The 23,949-nt window shown below is 37.2% G+C and overlaps 2 protein-coding genes across 2 annotated transcripts in view; one reads left to right on the top strand and one right to left on the bottom strand.

Annotated features, from left to right (window-relative positions):
* The window catches only part of ZC3H12C (zinc finger CCCH-type containing 12C), an 85,019-nt gene that overhangs the window by 31,296 nt on the left and 29,774 nt on the right, over nucleotides 1–23,949 (top strand). The gene's annotated exons all lie outside the window — the stretch shown is intronic.
* Nucleotides 4,962–5,702, bottom strand: LOC118839211 (cell division control protein 42 homolog). The gene is given in 3 exon segments (XM_036746663.1): nucleotides 4,962–5,254; nucleotides 5,409–5,669; nucleotides 5,672–5,702. Coding segments are annotated over 3 exon segments (585 nt in total).

The raw sequence follows: 23,949 nt of genomic DNA, 5'->3' as shown, positions 1-23,949 counted from the left end.
ACTTCCTGTCTCCATGCCTTTGTCCCCCATACCTAGAATGCCCTCTCTGCTCACCTCTAAGAATCCCTAGTTGCCTTCAAGATTCAGCTCACATAGCACTTCCTACATGAAGACTTTCCTGATTCCCCAGGTGACAGTGCCCCCTCCCCATTGCCACGTATTTATTTTGTATGTATTTTATATATCCCTATGTGTGTCCGTGTTGTCCCTCCCTACAGAACATAAGCTGATTTGTTTTTGTATTTATATCACCATTAGCATAGTGCCTGGCCTATTGTAGGTCCTTAATAAATGCTTATTTATTGTCTAATATGCTTTTTGCCTAGTATTCAGTGGGAAATGTGAGACTGAAGTTCAATTTGGGGCTAAAGATAAAGATTTGTTAATCACGTGTATAGAAGTTATGCTTGAAGCCATAGGAATCGATTGATGTTATTAAGGGAGAGAGTATAGAAAGAAGAGAACAATCCTGAGGTTAGAATTCTGAGAAGAGATTAATGGGGTAGGAGGAGGAAGTAAGAACTAGTAAAGAAGATAAAACAGGAAAGAGTACTTCAGAAAGGAGGGGATAGCTGGGTTAGAGTGCTCACCTTGAAACCCTGCTACTTGGGAGGGAGAGGCTACTGGATCTCTGGAGCTTGGCAGCTCTGATCAGCACAGGACTAAGGCTACTGGGTATCTGTACTGAGCTCAGCATTATGGGGCAGGGAGGAGCAGGGGGGCACTGGTTTGGCTGAGAAGAGGTAAACCTTCCCATGTTGAAAATGGAACAAGTCAAAGCTCTCTTGCTGATCAGAGTAGGCCATGAGTAGCTCCTGCATTTCCAACCTAGCCAAGATTGGGAGACCCGGTCTAGTAAAAAAAAAAAAATTAACAGGAGAAGGTGGTCCCTCATGTCAAGCGTAGCAAAGATTTATGTAATTATAATGATTCTGAAGCCTTAATTATATGTCTGCTGCCTTGTTAACATGTGTTAAACATCTTTGTTAAGTATGTTTTTGTAAATTATCTATTTGATATACTGTACTAATTAGAAGTAGAAAGGACCTTCTAAACATGATAGGACAAATATGCAAAAGTATATTTAAGTGGATTTACATAAAAAGAATTATATACTAGTTTTATCTCATAATTCTGATATGTACAATCTTTTCACATATACTGCATAACTTATATCATTACTCTATGACTTAGTTTTTTTGATTTCTTTTCTCAGAAGATATAATTACATAAACAGGAGGGTCCTGTATTTCTCCCCAAGAAACATTTTAGTTTTTTAACAATGATTAATATAGGATTTCAGTTTCTAATTGTATTCTTTCATGTCATTTATAGTGGTTGATTCTGCCAAACAAGGCTGCCTCCCAGTGCAATGTTTATTTTTGTTAGTTTATCACTAAAAAAGCATTGATGGGTGTGAAGAGAATTAAACCTTCACCTTTTAAAAAAATACGTATTTTTTATTCTTAATTTAGCAAACACCAAGAAATAACAATGGAAAAAAGATTATATGTGAAATCTTGATTTTCTGTTATATGAAACCTGCTTTTTTGAGTATGTAATAAATTTAACATGTTACTTTAAAAGCTTTCCTTCTTGTCTATTTCCCCCTGAACTCCATTTGTCCTCTTCTATGCTTTAAAAAAATTTTATTCACTATTTTATTTTCCCCCAATTATATGTAAAAAGAATTTTAACATTTGTTTTTAAAACATTGAGTTCCAAATTCTCTCCCTTCCTCCTCTCCCCACTCCCCTTCCTTGAAAAGGCAAGCAATTAGATAGATATAGGTTATACTTGTATAGTCATGCAAAAAAAAATCACCGTAATAGTCATGTTGTGAAAGAAAGCGTAGACAAGAAAAAAAAAACTCAAGAAAAATAAAGTAAAAAAATGCTTCAGTATGTATTCAGACACCATCAGTTCTTTCCCTGGGGATGGATAGCACTTTTATCATAGGTTCTTCAGAGTTGTCTTGGGTCATGGTATTGCTGACAATGGCTAAGTCATTCATAGCTGATCATCTTACAATATTGCTGTTACTTTGTACACAGTACATTTCACTTTACATCAGCCCATGCAAGTCTTTCCAGGTTTTTCTGAGAGCATCTTGTTCATCATTTCTTATAGTACAATAGTATTCCATCATAATCACTTACCACAGCTTGTTCAGCCATTCCCCAATTGATGGACATCCCCTCGACTTCTAATTCTTTACCCCCAGAAAAGAGCTGCTATAAATATTTTTGTACATATAGGTCTTTTCCTTTTTTTAATCTCTTTTAGGATGTAGACCTAGTAGTGGCTTTGCTAGGTCAAAGGGTATGTATGTTTTTTATAGCCCTTTGGACGTAGTTCCAAATTGCTCTGCAGAGTGGTTGAATCAGTTCACAACTCCACCAACAGTGCATTAATGCCCCACTTTTCCCACATCCCCTCCAACATTTGTTTACCTTTTCTTTCCTATTAGCCAATCTAATAGGTGTGAGGTAGTACCCCAGAATTGTTTTAATTTGCATTTCTCCAATCAATAGTGAGTTGAGTATTTTTTCATATAGCTATAGATAGCTTTGATTACTTTGTCTGAAAAGTGGTCATATATTTTGATCATTTATCAATTGGGGAATGGCTCTTATTTTTATAAGTTTGACTCAGTTCTCTTTATGTTTGAGAAATGAGGCCTTTATCAGAGAAACTTGCTTCAAAATTTTTTTTTCACAATTACTATTGCTAACAGTATTTCCCTCCATCCTCTCCCCCATCATTTATTCTGTTCTGTCTCTCCTTTCACTCTTTTCCCCCTCAAATATGTTTTACTTCTGACTACTTCCTCTTCCATTCGGTCCTCCCTTCTATTACCCCCTCCCTTCTCTTATACCCTTCTCCTCCTACTTTCCTATAGAGTAAGATAGATTTCTGTACCCATTTGAGTGTCGTGTTATTCCCTCTTTGAGCCATTCTGATGAAAGCAAGGTTCACTCACTTCCCCTTACTTCCCCCTCTTCCTCTCCACTGTAAAAGCTTTTTCTTGCCTCTTTTATGTAAAATAATTTATCCCATTCTACCCCTCTCTCTTTCTCCCAATACATTCCTCTCTTACCTCTTAATTTTACTTTTTAGATATCATCCCTTCATATTCAACTCATAACTGTGCCCTTTGTCTATGTATGCTCCTTCTAACTACCCTAATAGTGAGAAAGGTCTTATGAGTTACAAATATCATCTTCCTACATAGGAATGTAAACAGTTTAAACTTATTACCTTCCTTATGATTTCCCTTTCCTGTTTACCTTTTTATGCATCTCTTGAGTCTTGTGTTTGCAAGTCAACTTTTTATTCAGCTCTGGTTTTTTCATCAAGAATGCTTGAAAGGTGTCTCATTGAATGTCCTTTTTGTCCCTGAAGGATTATACTCAGTTTTGCTGGATGATTCTTGGTTATAATTCTAGCTCCTTTGCCCTCTGGAATGTCATATCCCAAGCCCTCCAATCCTTTAATATAGAAGCTGCTAAATCTTATGTTAGCCTGACTGTGGCTCCAGGATACTTGAATTTTTCTTTCTGGCTGCTTGCAATATTTTCTCATTGACCTAGGAATTCTGGAATTTGGCTATAATATTCCTGGCAGTTTTCATTTGGGTATCTCTTTCAGGAAGTGATCAATGGATTCTTTCAATTTCTGTTTTATCCTCTGATTCTAGAATATCAGGGCAATTTTCCTTAGTAATTCCTTTTTTTCCTTTTTTTTATTAATTTATTTTTAGTTTACAACAGTCACTTCCATAAGATTTTGAGTTCCAAATTTTCTCTCCATGTCTCCCCTCCCCCACCCTAAGACAATGTGTATTCTGATTACCCCTTCCCCCAGTCTGCCCTCCCTTCTAATACACACCCCTTATCCCCTTCCCTTCTATTTTCCCGTAGGGCAAGATAGATTTCTCTACCCCATTGCCTGCATATCTTATTTCTCAATTACATGTAAAAACAACTTTAACATTTGCATTTAAAACTTTGAGTTCCACCTTCTCTCCCTTCCTCCTCTCCCCAATCCCCTTCATTGAAAAGGCAAGTAATTAGATAGATATAGGTTATACTTATGTAGTCATGCAAAAAAAAACATAGCCATAATAGTCATGTTGTGAAGGAAAATGTGGACAAGAAAAAAACTCAAGAAAAATAAAGTAAAAAAACAATGCCTCATTGAGTCACCCACCAAGAAAGCAAACAATTCTATATAGGCTATGCATGTATAGTCATGCAAAACACTTCCATAACAGTTATGTTGTGAAAGGCTAACTATTTCCTTCCATCCTATCCTACCCTCCCGTTTATTCAATTCTCTCCTTTAACCCTGTCCCTCCTCAAAAGTGTTTGCTTCTGATTACCCCCTCCTCCCATTTGCCTTCCGTTCTATCATCCTCCCCTCCTTATCCTCTTTCTCCTACTTTCCTGTAGGGTAAGATAGATTTCCATACCCAATTGAGTGTGTATGTTATTCCCTCCTTAAGCCGAATCCAATGAAAGCTAAATCTTTTCCCCTATGGTTCTAGAGTATCAGGGCAGTTTTCTTTGATAATTTCTTGAAAGATGGTATCTAGGCTCTTTTTTTATCATGGCTTTCAGTTAGTCCAGTAATTTTTAAATGATCACTCCTGGATCTGTTTTCCAGATCAGTTGTTTTTCCATTGAGATATTTCACATTATCTTCTAGTTGTTCTTTCTTTTGGGTTTGTTTTATTGTTTCTTGATTTCTCATAAAGTCATTAACTTCCATTTGTGCCATTCTGAGTTTTAAGAAATTATTTTCTTCAATGAGCTTTTGGACTTCCTTTTCCATTTGGCCAATTCTGCTTTTTTTTTCATTATTGCAAAAACAAATTTTAATTTCTCTTTAGTTTGATTTAACATTGCTTTTAGTATGATGCCAACACCAGCTTTGCAGAGAGGGTTTTGGAAAGATGTTCATAGTAGCACACACCTGCAGTTCTTCTTCAGTTCTGGAGGCTCCAGGCCAGCCAGTATTACCTCATCAAATACATTCTTTAAGTCTTTCTGTGTGAGCGCAGAACACTCCATGTATCTGATGGCCTTCAGGTCTTGGGCCAGCTTTTCAGCAGTCTCTATAGTGATGGGCTTCTGTTTGTTCTTGGCAAGTTTCTCAATAGTAGAAGGGTCATCTCTGAGATTAACTTGGGTCACAACAAGCAAAAAAGGAGTCTTTGGACAGTGGTGAATAATCTCTGGTACCCACTTTTCTTTCACATTTTTTTGGAGGGGGGGAAGGCAGGGCAATTGGAGTTAAGTGACTTGCCCAAGGTCACACAGCTAGTAAGTGTGTCAAGTGTCTGAGGCCAGATTTGAACTCAGGTACTCCTGACTCCAGGGCCGGTGTTCTGCTCACTGTGCCACTTAGCTGCCCCACTTTCACATTTTTAGGTGAGGTTGGGGATACCATTTGAAAACAGACAAGAAACACATCTGTCTGTGGATAATTGAGGGGTAGTAATCTATCATAATCTTCCTGTCCTACAATATCAAACAGTCCAAGAGTATATGGCTCTCCACCAGTCATAACCATGACTACATAGCTGTCAATTACCATTGGTACATATTCAGATGGAAATTTATTTGTTGTATATGAAATCAGAAGACATGTCTTACCAATGGCACATCATCCACAACAACACACTACTTAGTCTGCATTGCAGAAGCCTTTTTCTATCCATTTCCAGTATTTCAAATCAATGTAATTTCAGCTTCTCCCTCCAGTTCTGCTTTTTAAGGCATTCTTTTCCTCATTTGCTTTTTGGACTTCTTTTACTATTTGGCCTGGTCTGTTTTTTAAGGTGTTATTTTCTTCAGGATTGTGTGTGTGTGTGTGTGTGTGTGTTTGTGTCTGTCTGTCTGTCTGTCTCCTTCAGCAAGCTGTTGACTCATTTTTCATGATTTTCTTGCATCACTCTCGTTTCTTTTCCCAGTTTTTCTTCTACTTCTCTTACTTGATTTTCACAATCCTTTTTGAGTTCTTCCATGGCTGAGACAAATTCATATTTTTCTTGGAGGCTTTGGATGTAGGAGCTTTGACTTTGTTGTCTTCTTCTGAGTGTGTTATGATCTTCCTTGTCACCATAGTAACTTTTAATAGTCAGAGTTTTGGGTTTTTTTTTCTGTTATTTGCTCATTTTCCCAGCCTGTTAGTTGACTTTTAACTCTTTGTTAAAGTAGGGCTCTGCTTCCAGGGTGGAGGGCCCATTGTCCCAAGCTTTAGGGGTTTTATGCAGCTGTTTTCAGAGATATTCTAAGAACCCGTAAGTTTTCAGTTCTTCCGAAGTGGTATGATCCAAGGAGAGGTGTTTACTCCTCTCCTGACCTGTGCTCTGGTCTGTGAGTGACCACAAGCACTCTTTCGCCCTGGAATTGTGAAGAGGGTCCCCCCTCCACTGCTGCCACAAGCTCTAGTGTGTTAGTGCTCTTCCTCACCCTGAGACTGCCATCAGATCTAAGTATGGCATGCAAAGCAACAGAGTCCTGCCTCAGTGTCAGCAAAGAGTCCCCCGTAATCTCCTTCTTTACCATCTGTGGGCCAAGAGCTCCAGAAGCAGCTTCTACCACTGCTGATTCAGTCACTCCCGAGGCTTGTTCTTGGTTTGCTGTGTTTGGGTCTGTGCTGACACAGCTTGCACCGAACTTTGTTCCACTCTTACCCAGATGCGATAAACCTTTCCTGCTGCCCTTCTTAGTGTCCGTGGGCTGAGAGGTCTGGAAACTGCCGGTGCTGCCACTGATTCAGTCGCCCTGAGACCTGTCCCAGGCTTGCTGGGGCCCATTCTGCACTGGCACAGCCTGTACTGGACTGCGCTCCTCTCTCACCCTAGACACAGACCTTTCCAAGTTGCTTGGATTGTAAATTTGTCTTACTCCATCTTTTTGTGGGTTCTGCTGGTCTAGAATTTGTTTAGTCATTTTTTAAAGATATTTGGAGGGGTTCCATCTTGGCTCCACCTCCCCCCTCTTCTATGCTTTTTTTTAAATGCTTAAGTCCTCTTCTTTTCTTCTTTGTTTTGGCAGCACTCTCATTAGCCCTAAGCCCTCCCCAAAAGAAAACCACAATGCTTGTAACAATAAGCATATTCTAACAAGAGAAACCCATACAGTTGACAATCAAAAATGCATGCTTCGTTCTATACCTTGAATTCTTCAACCCTCTGTTAGGATGTGGGTAACATCCTTCATAATCCTCAGTAATCATGGTTGGTTATTGCATTGATGATGATTTTTAAGTCTTTCTAGGATTTTTTTAAATTTTACAGTGTTCTGGTTCTGTTCACCTCATCAGTTCGAACAAATCTTCCTAGGTTTCTCTAAAACCACCAATTTCATAATTTCTTTACAGCTCAATTCATGCACCATCATTTGTTCAGTCCTTCCCAGATTGAGTTCTTTGCTACAACAAAAAGAGCTGCTATATAAATATTTTTGTATAGTTTAGTGGTGTCAAAGATTAGGAGGTTGGTGTGATGGAATCCAGTGGATGGCATACATCTACATTGTTGATTCCACAGACTCTCTTCACAGCCAGACTCATGTTAAAGGTGGCAAAGAACGTTTAAAGCCCCCTGTCCAAAAATCCCACTTCACCAATCAGGGCTTCAGTTTTCTCATCTATAAAGTAAGGAAATTGGGCTAGATAATTTTTAAAATTTCTTTCAGTTCTAAAGTCTATAATTCCTTAAATAAGACATTGATTTGGGTCCACAGTTTCTTCTGAAATTTCTTTGAGTCATTTCAGTCGTGTCTGACTCTTTGTGACCCCATTTAGGGTTTTCTCTTCAAAGATACTGGAGTGGTTTGCTATTTCCTTCTCTAGCTCATTTTTTACAGATGAGGAACTGAAGTAGAGTTAAGCGACTTGCCCAGGATCACACAGCTAGTAAGTGTCCGAGACTGGATTTGAACTCGGGTCGTCCTGTCCCCAGGGCCCACACTCTATCCACTGCACCACGTAGAATATGTCTTAGTGTAAAATTAATCAAATCATTGCCTAAGTGACTAGAATAAGTGTTTTGATTTGGATTGAGGTGATAGAGGAAAAGTTTTAAATTTGCCAAGTTGTACAGAGTGTGATAATAGACAACTAGAGGGCTGTAGAAGAGCACTGAATTTCTAGAGACTAAGAAGGTAACATAGGGTCATGATCAAGACCTGCAGAACCTCAGAGGCTAGCTAGTCCTTCCTTTCCATTTTACAGATAGGAAAACTGAGGTCCAGGGAGAATAAGTGACCTTGTCCTCATTTGTGTGCACTTGTCATAGGCGTCTGGCTGAGAACAGGTCATTTGATTGTCGAGTCAGTCGTCGTTCTTCTGCCACAGTATGAGCTGGAGGAGGAATCTCAAAAGGGAGATGAAGAACAAAGACTTCCTGCTTAGCAGATTTTCTCATGTTCCTGGTGGTAACTAGTATGCCACTGAAAATCTCTGCCATTTGAAAAAATTTTCTTCCTTTCTTGCTTTTCTAAATTCCTGGGGATCCAGACAATGGAAGGCTGAAGGAGATGGGGGATAGTGAGAGACTGAGATGATAATCAGGACAAAATGTGATGGGGGTGGGGAGGCGTGGAGTGATAGCCCAGTTTTTAACTAAATTTGACCTGGAGACTCTCCTCTTTCCATCATTACAATATATAGTACTATGCTGGGCCTATAAAGAAGTGCTGACTGGTGTTAAACTTATTTTTTAATAAGTGATTCTGTGAAATGCTTTACACTTCAGTTTTTCAAAGGACATAAAACATACCAAATATGGGTTGCTTATGTGATAATTCTCATGGCCAAAAGATGGCGCTATGGAGATTGCAGGAAAATCTGCATTTTTTTGAAGGGTAGAGAGAGCACATTAGTAAGATTTATACTAGACAGATGGAATTGGACCCGGACATATTTGCATAGTAGGAATAATAGATTTATTGAGCATGTATAATGAGTAAAAAATTGCTCTATATAAAAGATGATAATCTGATTTTGAGCTGGAAGAGATCTTAGAAATCATCTAGGTTAGTCTGCATCTTTTAATAAATGAAGACACTAATAACCATAAGTTTTTAAGTAATTTTTCCAAGGTCACAGAGCTAGTTAGTGGCAGAGCCAGGGACTGCCTGACTCCCAATCCAATGTTAAAAAATTTATGAATGGAAAAACATATATATAAAGTTTAATTATATACCAATTATGTAGACATAAAATTGGAATTCATTGGTCTAAAGGACCTGAGGTAGAAGATACACCTCTGCTGCTAGCATTTGATTCTACCTCTCTTTGGCCATGTTTACTGAATTATAAAATGTTTTACAACAGGGATTCTGACTTATTTTCTTAGTACCTAGCGGTTTGTTTCACGTATTAGGTCCTTAACAAATGTTTATTTAGTAAAGAATGAAGCAAAAAGTAGTCACCCTATAAATTAATGCAGTGTAGAAAACCAATTAATTTTATTAGGTCAAAAAACCCATTTCTTTGGAGAATTAGTATTTAAGTAGTTTAATTATATACTAAGTTCAGTGCCTCATGTTGATTTGATTTGATTTAATATATTTGGATCATCTCCCTTTTCTCACCACAGGTTTGGAGTCAGAGGACCAGGGTTCAAATTTTGGCTCTGATACTTAAGTAGTATGATCTTGGGCAGGTCACTTAACTTCTCTTGTCCTCAGTTTCCTCTTCTGTAAAATGAAGTGGCAGCCAAGGTTCCTTCCAGCCCCAAATCTATAATCCTATTATCCATGACAGTTCACAAAACTGATCTCCCTGCCTTTTCACAGATGGCTTTGAAGATTTCAATCAGTTAATCACTAAACATTTATTAAGTAATAATAAATTATTACCAAATAATTTGTATGAATTATTATTAAATTATTATTATTACTCTGTGCCCCTCTGTGCTCACTGGAGATATAAAAAGAGGTAAAAGACAGTCCCTGCCCTATGGCTCATGGGGAGACAACATACAAACAAATATATTCAAAGCAAGCTATATGCAGGATGAGTGGGAAATCATTAACAGATGGAAGGCACTGGAATTAAGAAGGGTTGGGGAAAGCTTCCTGTAGAAGATACGATTTTTAGTTAGGACTTAAAGGAAAACTAGGGAGGTCAGTAGTTGGAGCAGAGGAGGGAGAGCGTTCTGGGCATGGAGGGCAGCCAGAAAAAAAAAATGCCTGTAGCTGAGAAAGGGAGTATCTTGTTTGTGAAGCAGCCAAGAAGCCAATGTCATTGTATTGAAGAATATGTGTGGGGGAGTAGGATATGAGAAGACTGGAAAGGTAGCAGGGTGCTAGGTTACGAAGGGTTTTGAATATGCCAGACAGAACATTTTGTATTTGATCCTGGAGGCTCCTGACAGGAAGACACTGGAATTTATTGAGTAAGGGGGTGACAGGATCACACCTGTGCTTTAGGAAAATCACTTTAGTGACTGAACAGAGGCTGGATTGAAGTCGGAGTGGGCAAAGACTTGAGACAGGCAGACCCACCAGCATGCTGTTGCAGTAGTGCAGGTGTGAGATGATAAAGGCCTGCACCAGCATGGTGGCAGTGTCAGGAGAGAAGGGGGCATATATATAAGAGATGTTACAAAGGTGAAATCTACAGATCTGGGCAACAGATTGGATATTGTGAGATGAGGATGGGGTGGGGGGGCAGGTTGAGAGACAGTGAGGAATCCAGGATGGTTCCTAGGTTATGAGCTTCAGAGACTGGGAGGATGGTGTTCCCTTTACAGTAATAGGGAAGGTAGTAGGAGGGGAGAGCTTAGGAGAAAGTTGATGAGTTCCATGTTGAACATACTGAGTTTAAGATGTCTACTGGACATCCAGTTTGATATATCTGGAAGGCAGTTGGAGATATGCGATTGGAAGTCAACAGAGAGTTTGGGCAGGATAGGTAAATTTAAAAATCATCAGCATAGAGATGGTAATTAAATCCATGGGAACAATAGTATAGAGGGAAGAGAGAAGCACACCTAGGACAGAACCCTGGGGGACACCTATGGTTTTAGAGGGTATGATCTGGAGGAGGATCCAGCAAAGGAGACAGAGAAGGAGCAGTCAAAAATAGGAGGAGAACCAGAAAAGAGTGGCGTCCTAAAGACCTAATGAGAAGGGAGTATCAAAGGGGAGAAAGTAATAACAGTGTCAAAGGCTGCAGAGAGATCAAGGAGAATAGGACTGAGAAAAGGCCCCTGGATTTGGCAGCTAAGAGATGATAACTTTGGATAGAAGATGTTCTTGTAGAATAAGGGAGCAAGCTGGTTTGTAGTGAGAAGAGAAAATGGAGGCACCTATTGGAGATGGCCTTTTTGATGAGTTTAGCTAGAAAGGGTGGAAGAGGAAGGATCAAGTGAGTATTTTTCAGGCTAGGGAAGACAGACATGTTTATAGGCAGTAGGAAAGGAACCACTAGACAGGAAGAGATTGAAAATAAGTGAAAGATTGGAGATGCCAGGGTGGGGGGGGGGGGGTGCGGTCTGGAATGGGATCACTTGAACAAGTAGAGGGTTTACCCTTGTGTCCTTCCAAGTTTTTAAACAACATTTGATCATTTAAATAATCTGATAGCTTAATAGAAAGGTGATTCAAAGTGTCCTAAGGGAAAAAAAATGAAACTCATAAAATCTCTGAACTAAAAGAAGGTTATTTTGGGAAACAATTTACCTAATTTATGTTTTCCTTCTCACTGTTCAGTAAACATACTTATGTGTGTGTTGTATGTATATATATATATTTTTATATGAATTGTGCACATGATACATATATATGTATATATACACACATATATCTTCATTTGTAGGAGAAAGATAACCATGTAATAAGTATTTTAATTTACTGTTTGGAAAACAATTTGGAATTATGCAAACAAGTTATTAAATTTTTCATATCTTTTGACTTGGAAATTTCTACTTCTGTTACTATAGCCCAGGGATGTTATTGATAGTAAGAAAAGACCTATACACATAAAATTATTCATAGTATTATTTATTATAACAAAAAGATATAGAGGAAAATATCCTCAATGATTGGGGAATGGCTGAACAAATTATTATGTATGAATGTAAATGGAATATTTCTGTGCAGTAAGGGGTGATGAATTTGAAGAATTGCTCTGATTTGGTCTTGCCCTAGAATATTACTAAGGCTTCTGAATGAATTCCATAATCACTTAGAGTTTAGCTTAACTATCTACAAAGGAGAAAAAACAAGTGGATGAAGAATTCTTATTCTCCAGACTGTGATGTATATAGTTATACGGACAGGTCATAGAAGTGGTCCGTTAATATGGACCAAATATCTTGTATAGTTGGATCCAGTATTGGACAGGAGAAACAGAATGAGTTTGTTTGCCTTTGGGAATTGCGCATTACTTTTAATGACTCCAAGCTTCTTGCCAAAGCAAAGGCTTTTTTTTGACATATATATCCAGGGATGCTGCATGACTGCGTAATGTAACACAACAGTCTATAAGGGATTAAAGCTGTGCCCACACGAAGGGCAATGGTGAAAGGCACAATAGACATAAAGAGGTTGTATCCTATTACAAATATATTATGTAAGAAATCACAGAGATGTAATGGAAGAAGGAGATGGGTATAGCTGGAGCTATACCAATGTTCAGTAGGATTCATGGAATTTCAAGATGCCTTAAGGAAGGCCCCTCATCACATTGGGTGGATTCTCTGCTGAGGCAAGAGTCACCCAGGATGAGAGCGTGTCAGTGGGTTACAATCTGTATCATTGGAGTGAACATTCATACTGAAACCACAGACCCTTCAGACCCAGGAGAGGCAGCTTATGACCTAGTTCCCAAGAGCCCTGGGAAAAGCACTGCTCGTTCCAGGTCACTGGTCCTTCCTTCTAGCCCAGGCCCTGCAGCCATTATTCCTGGGAGTAACCTTATTGGAGATAGACCTGCCATATTGACCATATTATATGCCAATTCAGGCAAGGCCAGGCTGCATTTGCCAGACAGACCAAAGGATAGCCACCACTTCTCCTCAGATCTAGGTACATGCACCCTAGGACCCTTCATCTAAGAGCCATGAAACAACGCTACTCCCTCAACCCCCTGCTACCTGCCCCCAGACCAGGAAAGCAACACCTGTGACGATTCTCAGTATGCTGTTTCCTCTTGTTTAGAATGTGAATTTCTTGAGAGAAAGGACTCCTTTGCTTTTTTATTTGTATCTCCAGCACTTAGCATAGTGCTTTGTACATAATGCTTATTAATGCATTTTTCATTTATTCATTTATAGATCCATGGAAATATCAAATATGCTCAGGCTCTTACACACTGCTTTTGCTTATAATAGAGGCTTAATGAATATTGTTATTTTTGTGGAATCCCCAGAAATACCACATTCCATTGTTGGATAGTTATAATTATTATGAAGTTCTTCCTTTATGTTTAGCTAAAATCTGCTTCCCTCCTTCTATTCTAGTTCTACCCACTGTTGCCTGACAAGAAGTCTAATCTGTTGCAGATAATAATAGCTGACATTCATAAAAACTCATTAAGTTTACAATGCACTTTAAACTCATCACAATAAGGTAGGTGCTATTATGTTTATTTTATAGGTAGAAAAACTGAGGTCCAGGGAAACTAAATTGCTTGTCCACGGTCACATAACTAATAAGCATCAACAGGCAGGATTCAAATCCCTATCTTCCTGCTTCTGTATTTCTGAATTAACTGGATGTCAAAATAAAGGTTGCCAAGTTGCTGAGTCCCTTGTCAAATGGAGCTTTGGACCTGAAATTCTTGGGCAAAAAAAATGAGGAAAAGAATAATTCCTTCCTCAGCCCCCACTTTACTCCAGAGTCCAGAGTTAGCAAAAGCACTGGAATGACTTCCCACTAAGGTCCTCTCAAATCTGGTTAAGTAGAGAATGGATAGACCCTTTAAAATGCCAAATGCCAAGAATAGGAGAAAATTGCAAGGATATACAGAAGGGAATATTCCCTTTCCTTGCTCCTTATGGGATATTTTTGGTAACTTTAAACCCTTCAACAATAAAATGTGAGATTTTTGTACATTAAATAATGGAAAAATAAATGTTTTTCATTTTTTAAAAAAAGTGTTGAAATAGTTACAGAGATTTAACACCATAATTTAAAAATAATAATTAGAGACTGCTAAGTAACACCTCTAGTCTTAGCACCTGCCCTCTCAGTCTTCTTTCGAGTAAAATCTCTTATCCATATGAAGACCTTCCAGATACTTTAAGAGGGTGTTCATATCTCCCCTAAGTCTTCTCTTTGAGCCATTCAACCTTAGTTCATTAAGCTAGTTCTTCATATGGTATTATTTCAGGTCCTCTTACCTCCTGGTTGTCTTTCTCTGTGATTCAGCAATGCCTGGCCCTAAGTGTCACTAAAGTTAAACAGTACACACATGTTTTGTGACCAGAGAAGATTACAATGAGACTATTGTTTTCCTTATTCTGGTCACTATACATTTATTATCACATTAAGTTTTTTGGCTCCCTAATTGACTGCATTCACAGTCTCCTAAAACTTGAAGGCCATTACACAGATCTTTTTGTCCAGCTCTATCTCTTCTATCCTGTACTCATTAAATTTATTTTTTTTAACAACCATGGTTCTTTACATTTTCCCCTATAAATAAATTTAGCCCTTTTCTAGCCTATTATCATCTTGTCTTAAGGCAACATGATAGAAACAAGAAAGACCCAGGGGGCAAGTCTTTTAACCTCTCTATGTACTCTATGTAACTTTCTAAGGCCAAGCTGTTGAAAAGGTTCTAGCCTGCATTACTAGAGGGAGTTTCCTCTTTGGAGAATTACTTCTGTCAGTGAATTCTCAGCTTTAGTCTCTGTTCCTGTGATCTTTGAGATCCTCATTTTATCTCCTCTATATCAGCCTTCCCTGTCAGGCTTGTGACAAATTTTGTTTTTCTTCAAATAATTAGGTATGTATTTTTTAAATGCCAGTTGGTTTTTTTTTAAAGATTGTGATTAAATGATAATTTGTGGGGAAATGAAATATATGCTATTTATAGGGGGGAAACCTTATTTCTTAACCTTTTGATTAATTTTAAATGAAAAATTATTTTAAGGATATTCTCATGATTTTTCAACCATTTTCATTAACTACTCAGACTCATTGATGACATCAATGGTTTACCATTTGTCTCTGAAGAGCTATTTTAATGATATCTTGATATTGGATTTCCCCTTTTGTTCACCCACCAGAGACTCTATCTTTTACATTCAGGAAGTGTGCATTTCATGTTATGGTGAAGTGTTTGGCCTTACTGCTATATCCCCCTGCATTAGAAATATTAAGAAATGGGGAGAGTTGTGGTATGACTTGCTGGTAGTTATGAAAAGATTTCTAGACTAAAAAGCTGATACTTGACTGTGTATACCTTATATAGTCACTATTACATCCGTTTTGATATTAGTTGAAAAAGCTTAGGTAGTGCCTACTTTACATGCAGTAGGTACCCAATAAAAATTGTTATTATTGCTTGGTTAGGAATTGATATAGGTTATTATTTCTTCCAGTAAGAGCAAAATAAGATAGATAAAATAGTATCATTAAGATAAAGGAGGTAAAAAAAGTATCAACAATTCAGTTTAAAAACACATAAAATAACCTATAGCAAATTGCTTGGCTTCTCAAGGAGAGGGTAGGAGAAAGAGGGAGAGAATTTGGAACTCAAAATTTTAAAAAATGTGTTAAAATTGTTTTTACATTTAATTGGGGAAAATTATTAAAAGAAAAACATATACAGAGTTCATATTACTGTCTAGAATTAATCTCTTTGAAGTACTGTTTATGTTAACATTAAAGATTAATCTATTACTTTAAAGCTATTGTATGATAATTTGTATGTGAGGACAATACTAATTACCCAAGGACATGCATTCTAAATTTTCTGATGGTGATCAAATGGTGCCTTATGATTCATTTGAATGTTTGAATATACTATTCTCTGGCTTGATGCAGTCAACACAGTCATTTGCAGACATCTGGAGACCTTTACTATCAACTAGGTATATAGGGTTTGGGAAAATAATTTGCATCCTAAATCTGTATTGTCCTTGGCTGCCATGTCTATCTGTATGTTTGGCAAGATCAAGTATTTGCTGATTAAGGCACAAAAAATAAGCACAATGGGATGATCCTCTATTTTCTTGCTCTATTTCTAGACTCTCTCGGTATCTTCATGGTGGCAGTTGCTTTATTTAGGTTATATTTCTACAGGAAATGTTGATGTTTGATGTCTTTTCCTCTTCCTATCATTTTCAACATCAGTTGCTTATTTGAATGAGACTATTGGAACTGTTACAATTGCACGCCATAGTTTTCATCTTTATCCTTCTAATTAAGTATTGATTTTGATCTTTATACTAACAAATTGATGTTCTAACTACACCCAAAATATTGTGAAATGACTCCCACATTAGTAAATAATAATCACTTCCTTTTCCTGTCTGTTAAGATATAGTCAGTTTCATTTTTTGTGACATTGTTCAGCGGTTGTCATGTCTTATTACATCTTACACTTTTCTTCTTTGAAAAAAGTATTCATGCCGTTCCAGCATGAGGCTTCTGTGTAATCTTCTCCATGCCTTCGACTTCTTTAATTTCTTAATCCTAAACCATATTTTCCAACATATTTTTCACTTTCCTTCCCTAATCCTACTTTTGCACTTAAATCACCAAGTTTGAAGTAGAAGATCATACTGCATTTTTATTATTCCTCTTTTATTTTGGGGGACTACAAAGCAAGGTGATCAGGTGTCTCATGAAGTGATATTTCCTAGTGCCTTTGGTTATGTTGTGAAACTAACTCTATTTGCTAAGCCCATTTTATTTTCCTTTATAAGTATAACCTGTAGGCCATCCTTCCATTTAACTGCCTCTTCTTTATAGCTTCTGGTTTTGTTTACAATAGGAATAGCAATATAATATGGTTTGGTTCCTCCAAAAGATATTTAAATGACAGTCTGGAATGATAATTGAAATGATGTGAAAAGGGAATACATGTGCTACATCGCCTAACAAATGGTACAGCTGCTCTTATAAGACTTCAGAGGAGGATCACTTCAGGTTGGGGTTATCTGAAAAGGCAATCATGAACCTAGGTCATTGAGTTGAGAGGGGAAAAGTTCAGACATCTGTAAGGTAGAGTGAGCAAACTAGTTTGGCTGGAGTGAAAAATCCATAGGCCCGTAGTATCATAGTTTTAGATCTGAAAGGGACCTCGTTGACTTTGTAGTCCACACTTCTCATTTTGCAGATGAAGAACCTAAATACCAAGGACTTGACCCATGTCACACAGGCAGTAAATGTTAGAGACAAAATCTGAACTTAGGGCTTCTAACTCCAGAGCCAAATAGTGAGACCAAGTCAGAATGTTAAGGACCAGATTATGGAGGGAATGCAGAGTCTGGATTTTGTCCTGTGTGCAGTGGGAAGCCACTGAAAGTACTTGAGTACAGGAATTATGTGTACTAGTAGTGGTGTACTGGGTGCATTGGATTGGACAAAGATTGGAAACAAGGAGACCAAGGGAGGTGAACCTCCTAAAAGTATGAAATTTAATAGGCTTAAATCTCACACTGGAGTTTACAAGATCAACTTTGTAAGTATAGGATAGAGGAGGCATAACTAGAAAGCAGTTGATGTGAGAAGACCCCTTAGTAAAAGGATTCGTTCTGTGAAATTTGGATTCAGTCAAAGGGCTGCACTTGAGGACCTAGAGGGCCACATGTGGCCTCAAGGCTGTAGGTTCCCCACCCCTGCCCTAGGGATTAATATGAGTGTGATGTGATTTCCTAGGATAGCTAGTTCTAACTTAAATTGCATTCATAAAATTAAAATATCTCTAGCAAGAAGGAGAGAGTCTGAAGGAGAGGATATTTGGGGGCGGGGAGAGGCAGACATTGGGGAGGAGGGGAATATTATAACATTATAGTTGCCTTTAGATACTTGAAGAGTTGTATTAACATGGAGGAAGAAGTAGACTTGTTCTACTTGGCTTTAGTGGGCAGATCTAGAAGCAATGTTTGGGAGTTGCAAAAAGGGGGAAAATTAGGCTGGATTTAAATTAAAACCTTTAACAATTAGAGTTAGCTAAAAGGTTCCCTTCTAGTGAAAGTCTTCAAACAAAAGCTGGATAACCACTTGTATGGTAGAGAGGATTAATGCTTAGTTTGGGGATATACTAGATGGCTTCTTAAGGCCTTTTGGAAAGCTCTGAAATAATGTTATCTGAGCTCCCTTTCAGCTATGACAACTATGATTGTATGAAAAACATTGTGGTGAACTTTGGCTGGCCAAGCCACTCCCTTCACAACAACCAGATGGTTCACCATTGTCCAAAGGAAAATTACAAACTATTTAGCCTGGTATTTAAGGCCCTTCATAATCTGACTCCTTCCTTTCTAGCCATATTTTATACTCTCCTACAAATCTGCCCACATTCCAGCCATTTCTCAGTCTTGCTTTGCTCTCTGCCATCTACTATTATCTAGAAAGCACTCTCTGCCTCAGCTATTAAATCCTTTCTCTTAAAGGCCCAGCCCAGGCAGCAGCTTCATCAAGTGTTTCTGGATTCCCCTTACCTAAAAGTGATCTCTTTCAATTTTCTTAACAGTAATTTGTCATACTCTTTTCTTTGCCTCTGTCACATTGTACTTTAAATCATACTATTTGTGTCTGTCATGTCCTCATTATTACATTGTAAACTTCTTGGGACTAGGTTATTTCTTATGTTTATAGTGTTTTACACATAATACGTTTGTTGAGTTGAATTAGGAATGATGAAATTCCAGCTAAGGTTTTAAAATAAATAACAACACTTTCTTAGGTTATCTAAAATGAGTGATAGTGAGGTTGGTAACCCAAATATTACATTATTCTTTCTTACAAGAATTTAATATAATTATATGTGCTCTACTTAATTTCTTTCCATTCAGAAATTGTCAGGTTTGAGGGGAAGGGAGATGGAACTTAAAGGATTTCTTTCTGTACTTTCTGGGTTCTTTTATACACACACACACACACATATACCAGGTATTATGTACATTGATTTTTCCTACAGGGAATCTTCTATTATTACCTCTTTCTTTAGGTTAAAAACTCTGTGAGGATCTTTGTGTTACCATTTTTGCATCTGTACTAATTATATTTGTGTATGTGTGATGCGCACACACACATACATATATTAAAATATATATTATCTATATGTCTTTAACATTCTGTTTTTACTCTCCCCTAGGTCACTGATAAAGATGTTTGTAAAACAGGTCTAGTAATAGGCAACATTACTCAGTGTGGTAATACCTCCATGGTATCATAATTTATTGTAAATTTATTTTATGATCCAGGGGGAAAATTTCAGATAGGTTGTTTTGTATAATTGTGAAATTTTTGTACAAGTTTTATCATTTAAGTTATACTTAGAGTAGTTGCCAGCTTAGAAACAGCCCTGGATAAGGAGGAGCCAGGATCACAGTGTTCTAGCCCTAGTTCTGTCATTAGCCAAGTGATCTTAGGCAAGTCACTTTGGGCTCAGTTACCCCATCTATAAAAAATAGGAGTGCAATTAAATAATTTCCAAATTCCCTCTCAGCCCTGACTTGCTATGATTTTACTGTTTGAACATCGGTGCTCCTAAGTGCCTATACACATACATACATGTACATAAATACATATATATACACACATACCTATATATGTGTGTATGCACATATATACATATATATATATATATATATAAATCATCTGTTTTCCCAGAAGTGTTCTCTCATTTTTTAAGAAATGTGAAATGGTAATAGTTCTTTTAGCTTATCTAATATTACTTATTCTCAAATGAATGAACATTTTTATAAGAATATAAGGCTATCATCTGTCTTAGACTGACTTTCATTTAATACGTTTTTTTAAAATATGTAACTAAACAGACCAAAAAATGTTTCTCCGTGGTAGTGCCCCACTTCTCTGAATATGACTGATGTTGATCAATAGTTGTACCGCATGGTAATGAGACATTTTGACTTGTGATAGAATTTAACCTTCCGGTTTTTGCAGCCACTTTTTTTTTTTTGCCTTGGGATCCTAAAAGTGAGTAACTGCTATTTCTATAATGGCATCATACCACAAACATTGCCAAAACCAGGGTGTCTTAAAGTCTTGGGATATTGACTCTGGGGAATTCCATACCTTTTGTTCAAAAATGAATGTTCTCTTTAGTTCCTATTTTATTCATTTGAGATACAGTATATTAAAGTGCTTGATTGACCAAGGAACCCTACACGTTCCACATAGCTATCTGTGTACATATTTATTTAGCACATGCATAGGATCTACAGATCACAAATAGTCAATCTTGCAGAAGGCTAAGAAGGATACTAGAGAAAATGTTTGGAGGATAAGGACCTGCCTGATGATTATTTGTGATGGCTGTGAAATAGAAGAGTGAAGGCCTTTCTGGAACTAATGGCTGTTTAGGAGGAAAGAAGATAATTTTTATAAAAATAGAAAGGGTGATTAGAATAGAGGGTAATATAGGATTCAATCTTACCTTTGTTTAGGAGGAAAGTAGATGACATTGAAACTTTTTTCATAAATATGGAAGATTAACTCTAGTCAGTATTTTCATATTGTGATGATCATCGTCCTTGACGCCCTTGACATTTGCCCAGCCTTTTTATTCATTCTTTGCTTGACTATTTCGAATTTTTTTGCTTTCTAAGCTATTCTTATTTATTTGTACTAATTCTATACTCATTCAAATGTATTCTAGTTCTCATCGTTGTGTTCTATTGAAAATCCTCTTTTTGCCTTGACTTAGTCTTGTAATGTCTTAGCTCTATGCCCAGTCCATTTGAAAGCCAAAGTGATACAGGAAATTTAATATTCAGTGATATGATCTAAGGCAAAATTTCAAAATCTTAGGGAGAGCAAGAAATAACTTTATTCCTCTTCTGTATCATTTCTCTTCTATATCATTTCTGTATCAAAATGGCATGATTTCTCTTCTATATCATTTAGAAGCCATTTCTTTATTATAGCTATTGTGTTGGCTTTTCCTGATTTGTATTTCAGTATTGTGAGTGATAGAGATAGCTATGCTAGCCATCTTGTTGGATGAAGGTTTACTATCAGAAGTGTCTAGAGCTTTGTTCCTGTGCACTGCATAGTCTGTTCATGCTCTTAAAGCCTTTCACAAATGTGACAAGGGATCCACATTGTTTCTGACTAAGGTTTTTGTTGCCCCTCTTGTTCCCAGTAGGAAATCTAGAGTACTTGTTAAAACTTTAACACGAATACTTTTCTCTCCGCATGAACATGATTTAATAAAATGTTGATGACTCATTTAAAGAATAACTCAAGTTCTTAAGGAAGATGTAAGCAAAGTTATTAACATAGTGGTTATACATAATTACAATGAATATGATGCAAGTTTCATTTTTAATGTAAGTTGTTTTTTCTAGTGTGCTTTTTTTCTGAAGGTAGTCTCTGTTTAGGATGGGGTCTACATGTAGGCTACTGTGCTATCAAATTTTCAGTATGCTCTCAGGCCCTGGAGGGGCCTGTATAACTGTATAACTAGGTAACTGGAGGTTGAAAGTACTTTGAATGGAGAAGGAGCAAAATAAGCAATGTATGAACTGAAGGGGCCAGTACCTTCCTTATGGTGTTTGTCAGGTTCTGCTTAGTTGGAGGAAGGATCAGGGACGCACTTATTTTTCTTAGATCCCACCCCATTTATGTGATCTTTTCATTCTAAGTGGAATCTGTTGAACCTTGTATCCTTAGCATCACTTGAAGGTAGTTTAAAAGTTAGTCTGATAAATTTTTCGAGTAATTTGTATCAAGGAGCAGCAGCCACTTCAAATAGTCTTGCCTTATTAATATAGAGACTTCGTGGTTAGGGGTATCACCTTTTGCATATTGTATATGGTTCCTTATGTGTATGCACAATAAAAATTATTATTAAGAACTAGTTCCATTGATTTTTCTCTACTCTTCTCCTTCCGTTCAACAACTATACACATTCCAAGTGAATAAACTTTGGGAAATTTTCTACTTGTAAAAATAATGAAAATTTTAATGCTTTGAATCTTTAAAAAGTAAAATAAGCCTGTATTACATTTGCAGTTCCTTCCTTGGAATACTGCTAAAATTGGACCTCATTATGACTGCATATTATCATTATATTCTAAAATAAACCTTCATTATTTCATTAAAAGAGATTGAACCTGTTATAACTTTTATTACAATAATAGTAACAAGATGCTGCTGCTTAGAGTTATCGTTCATGTTGCAGTGAGAATAGGTCAAGGGCTGTGTGACTCAGTATACCAGACTGCTGCCCTGTTTCTCCTCCAGATGCTTTAATGTGCTTAACATTATCCAATACTAGCAACTGAGGTAGTCTAAATACCACAGCAGGATCTGATTAGCTTTTTCAGATCACTGCCTTTATTTGCTCTTTGCAAAGAAGCTTAATCCACTGCTGAAGATCAGGCTTCCTGCTGGGCTCTTGGGTCGCTTTCTCTCATTCATTGTGTTCACAGTGGCAGGAATTAGTGAGAAGATTCCTCCTCCTTCTGAATTAAAAGTTTTAAAGTAGTAACTATAGTAGCTGCACATGAAAGTGAAAAGAAAGCTGAATGAGAAAGTAGAGACAACTCCTTCTGAGAAGTTTCCTTTTTGTCTGTTTTAAATGACACATATATACCACAAAATGTTTTTAAATCATCAAAAATGTACATATGTAATCAATTAAAAATATTAACCTCACTTATAATTTATGTTTTGTGTTAAGAACAGATGCCATTAAACCCAACTACCGTAAAAAGATTTACGGTGTGTTCGCCATTTTTAACTCTTTAAATTCTAATTTATATGTAACATTGATTAATTCAGCAAACCTTGATTGAACGTCTACTTACTGTGTGAAGTGTGCTACTGTGCCAAGCTTCTGAGGTGATAAAAGGTTTAAATCAGACATAATCTCTCTCTCCTCATGGAGCTTAAATTTTAGTATAATTAAATTTGCCATCCCTAAAAATGGTCCCTTCATTGTTCGATCTTTTGGTTGGAAATGCTAACCATGTTTTCTTGACCATCAAAAAAAGACTAAGGTCTTCTTCTATAACTCCTCTTTTCTTCATAGGCCTATTTGCAAGACATGAAATTGAAAAACCTGTTAGCTAACTTGAAAATTAAATAAAATTTAAGAAGTCACATCTCATGTAAACTTTATGAATCTTAAATTTCTGTGAAAGTAGATTTGGCATTAACTTGATAGTTCTGTGTCTGTGTCACTTATTTCCACTTGTTTTCATCAACTCCGCTGCTACGTACCTGTAAGGACTAGGCAGATTATCCATCTGACTCGCAGCAGAAATCTCATCTATATTGTCTCCTTCATGAGGATGTGAATTCACTGAGAGCAGGGATTGTCCGACTTTTCTATTTTTATAATATGTAGATCTTAGCACAGTGTTCAGTTGTGTCCAATTCTTTATGACCCCATTTGGAATTTTCTTGGCAAAGGTGCTGGAGAGTTTTTCCCATTTCCTTCTCCAGCTCATTCTGCAGATGAGGAACTGAGGCAAACAGAGTCAGATGACTTGCCTAGGATCACACAGCTAGTAAGTGCCTGAGGTCACACTTGAACTCAAGAAGATGAATCTTCCTGACTCCAGGAAACCTGCCACTCTATCTACTTCATCTAGTTGACCCTTGGCACAGTGCTTTGCAGTTAATGCTTTTTTAATTCATTGAAAGTTTTATTGTTTATATAAATTAGTTGACTTTATCTTGAGGGGGTCTTTACAACTATTTAGGGCAATAAAGCATTTTAGAAAACTTTTTGACTGATTTTTAGTTATTTAAACTATTTTAGAGCAATGTG

The sequence above is a fragment of the Trichosurus vulpecula genome, chromosome 2 (genome assembly GCF_011100635.1).
Source record: "Trichosurus vulpecula isolate mTriVul1 chromosome 2, mTriVul1.pri, whole genome shotgun sequence".
In the NCBI taxonomy this organism is placed as follows: Eukaryota; Metazoa; Chordata; class Mammalia; order Diprotodontia; family Phalangeridae; genus Trichosurus; species Trichosurus vulpecula.
Note: the sequence above shows the minus strand (reverse complement) of the source record. Positions and strands in the feature narration are given on the sequence as shown.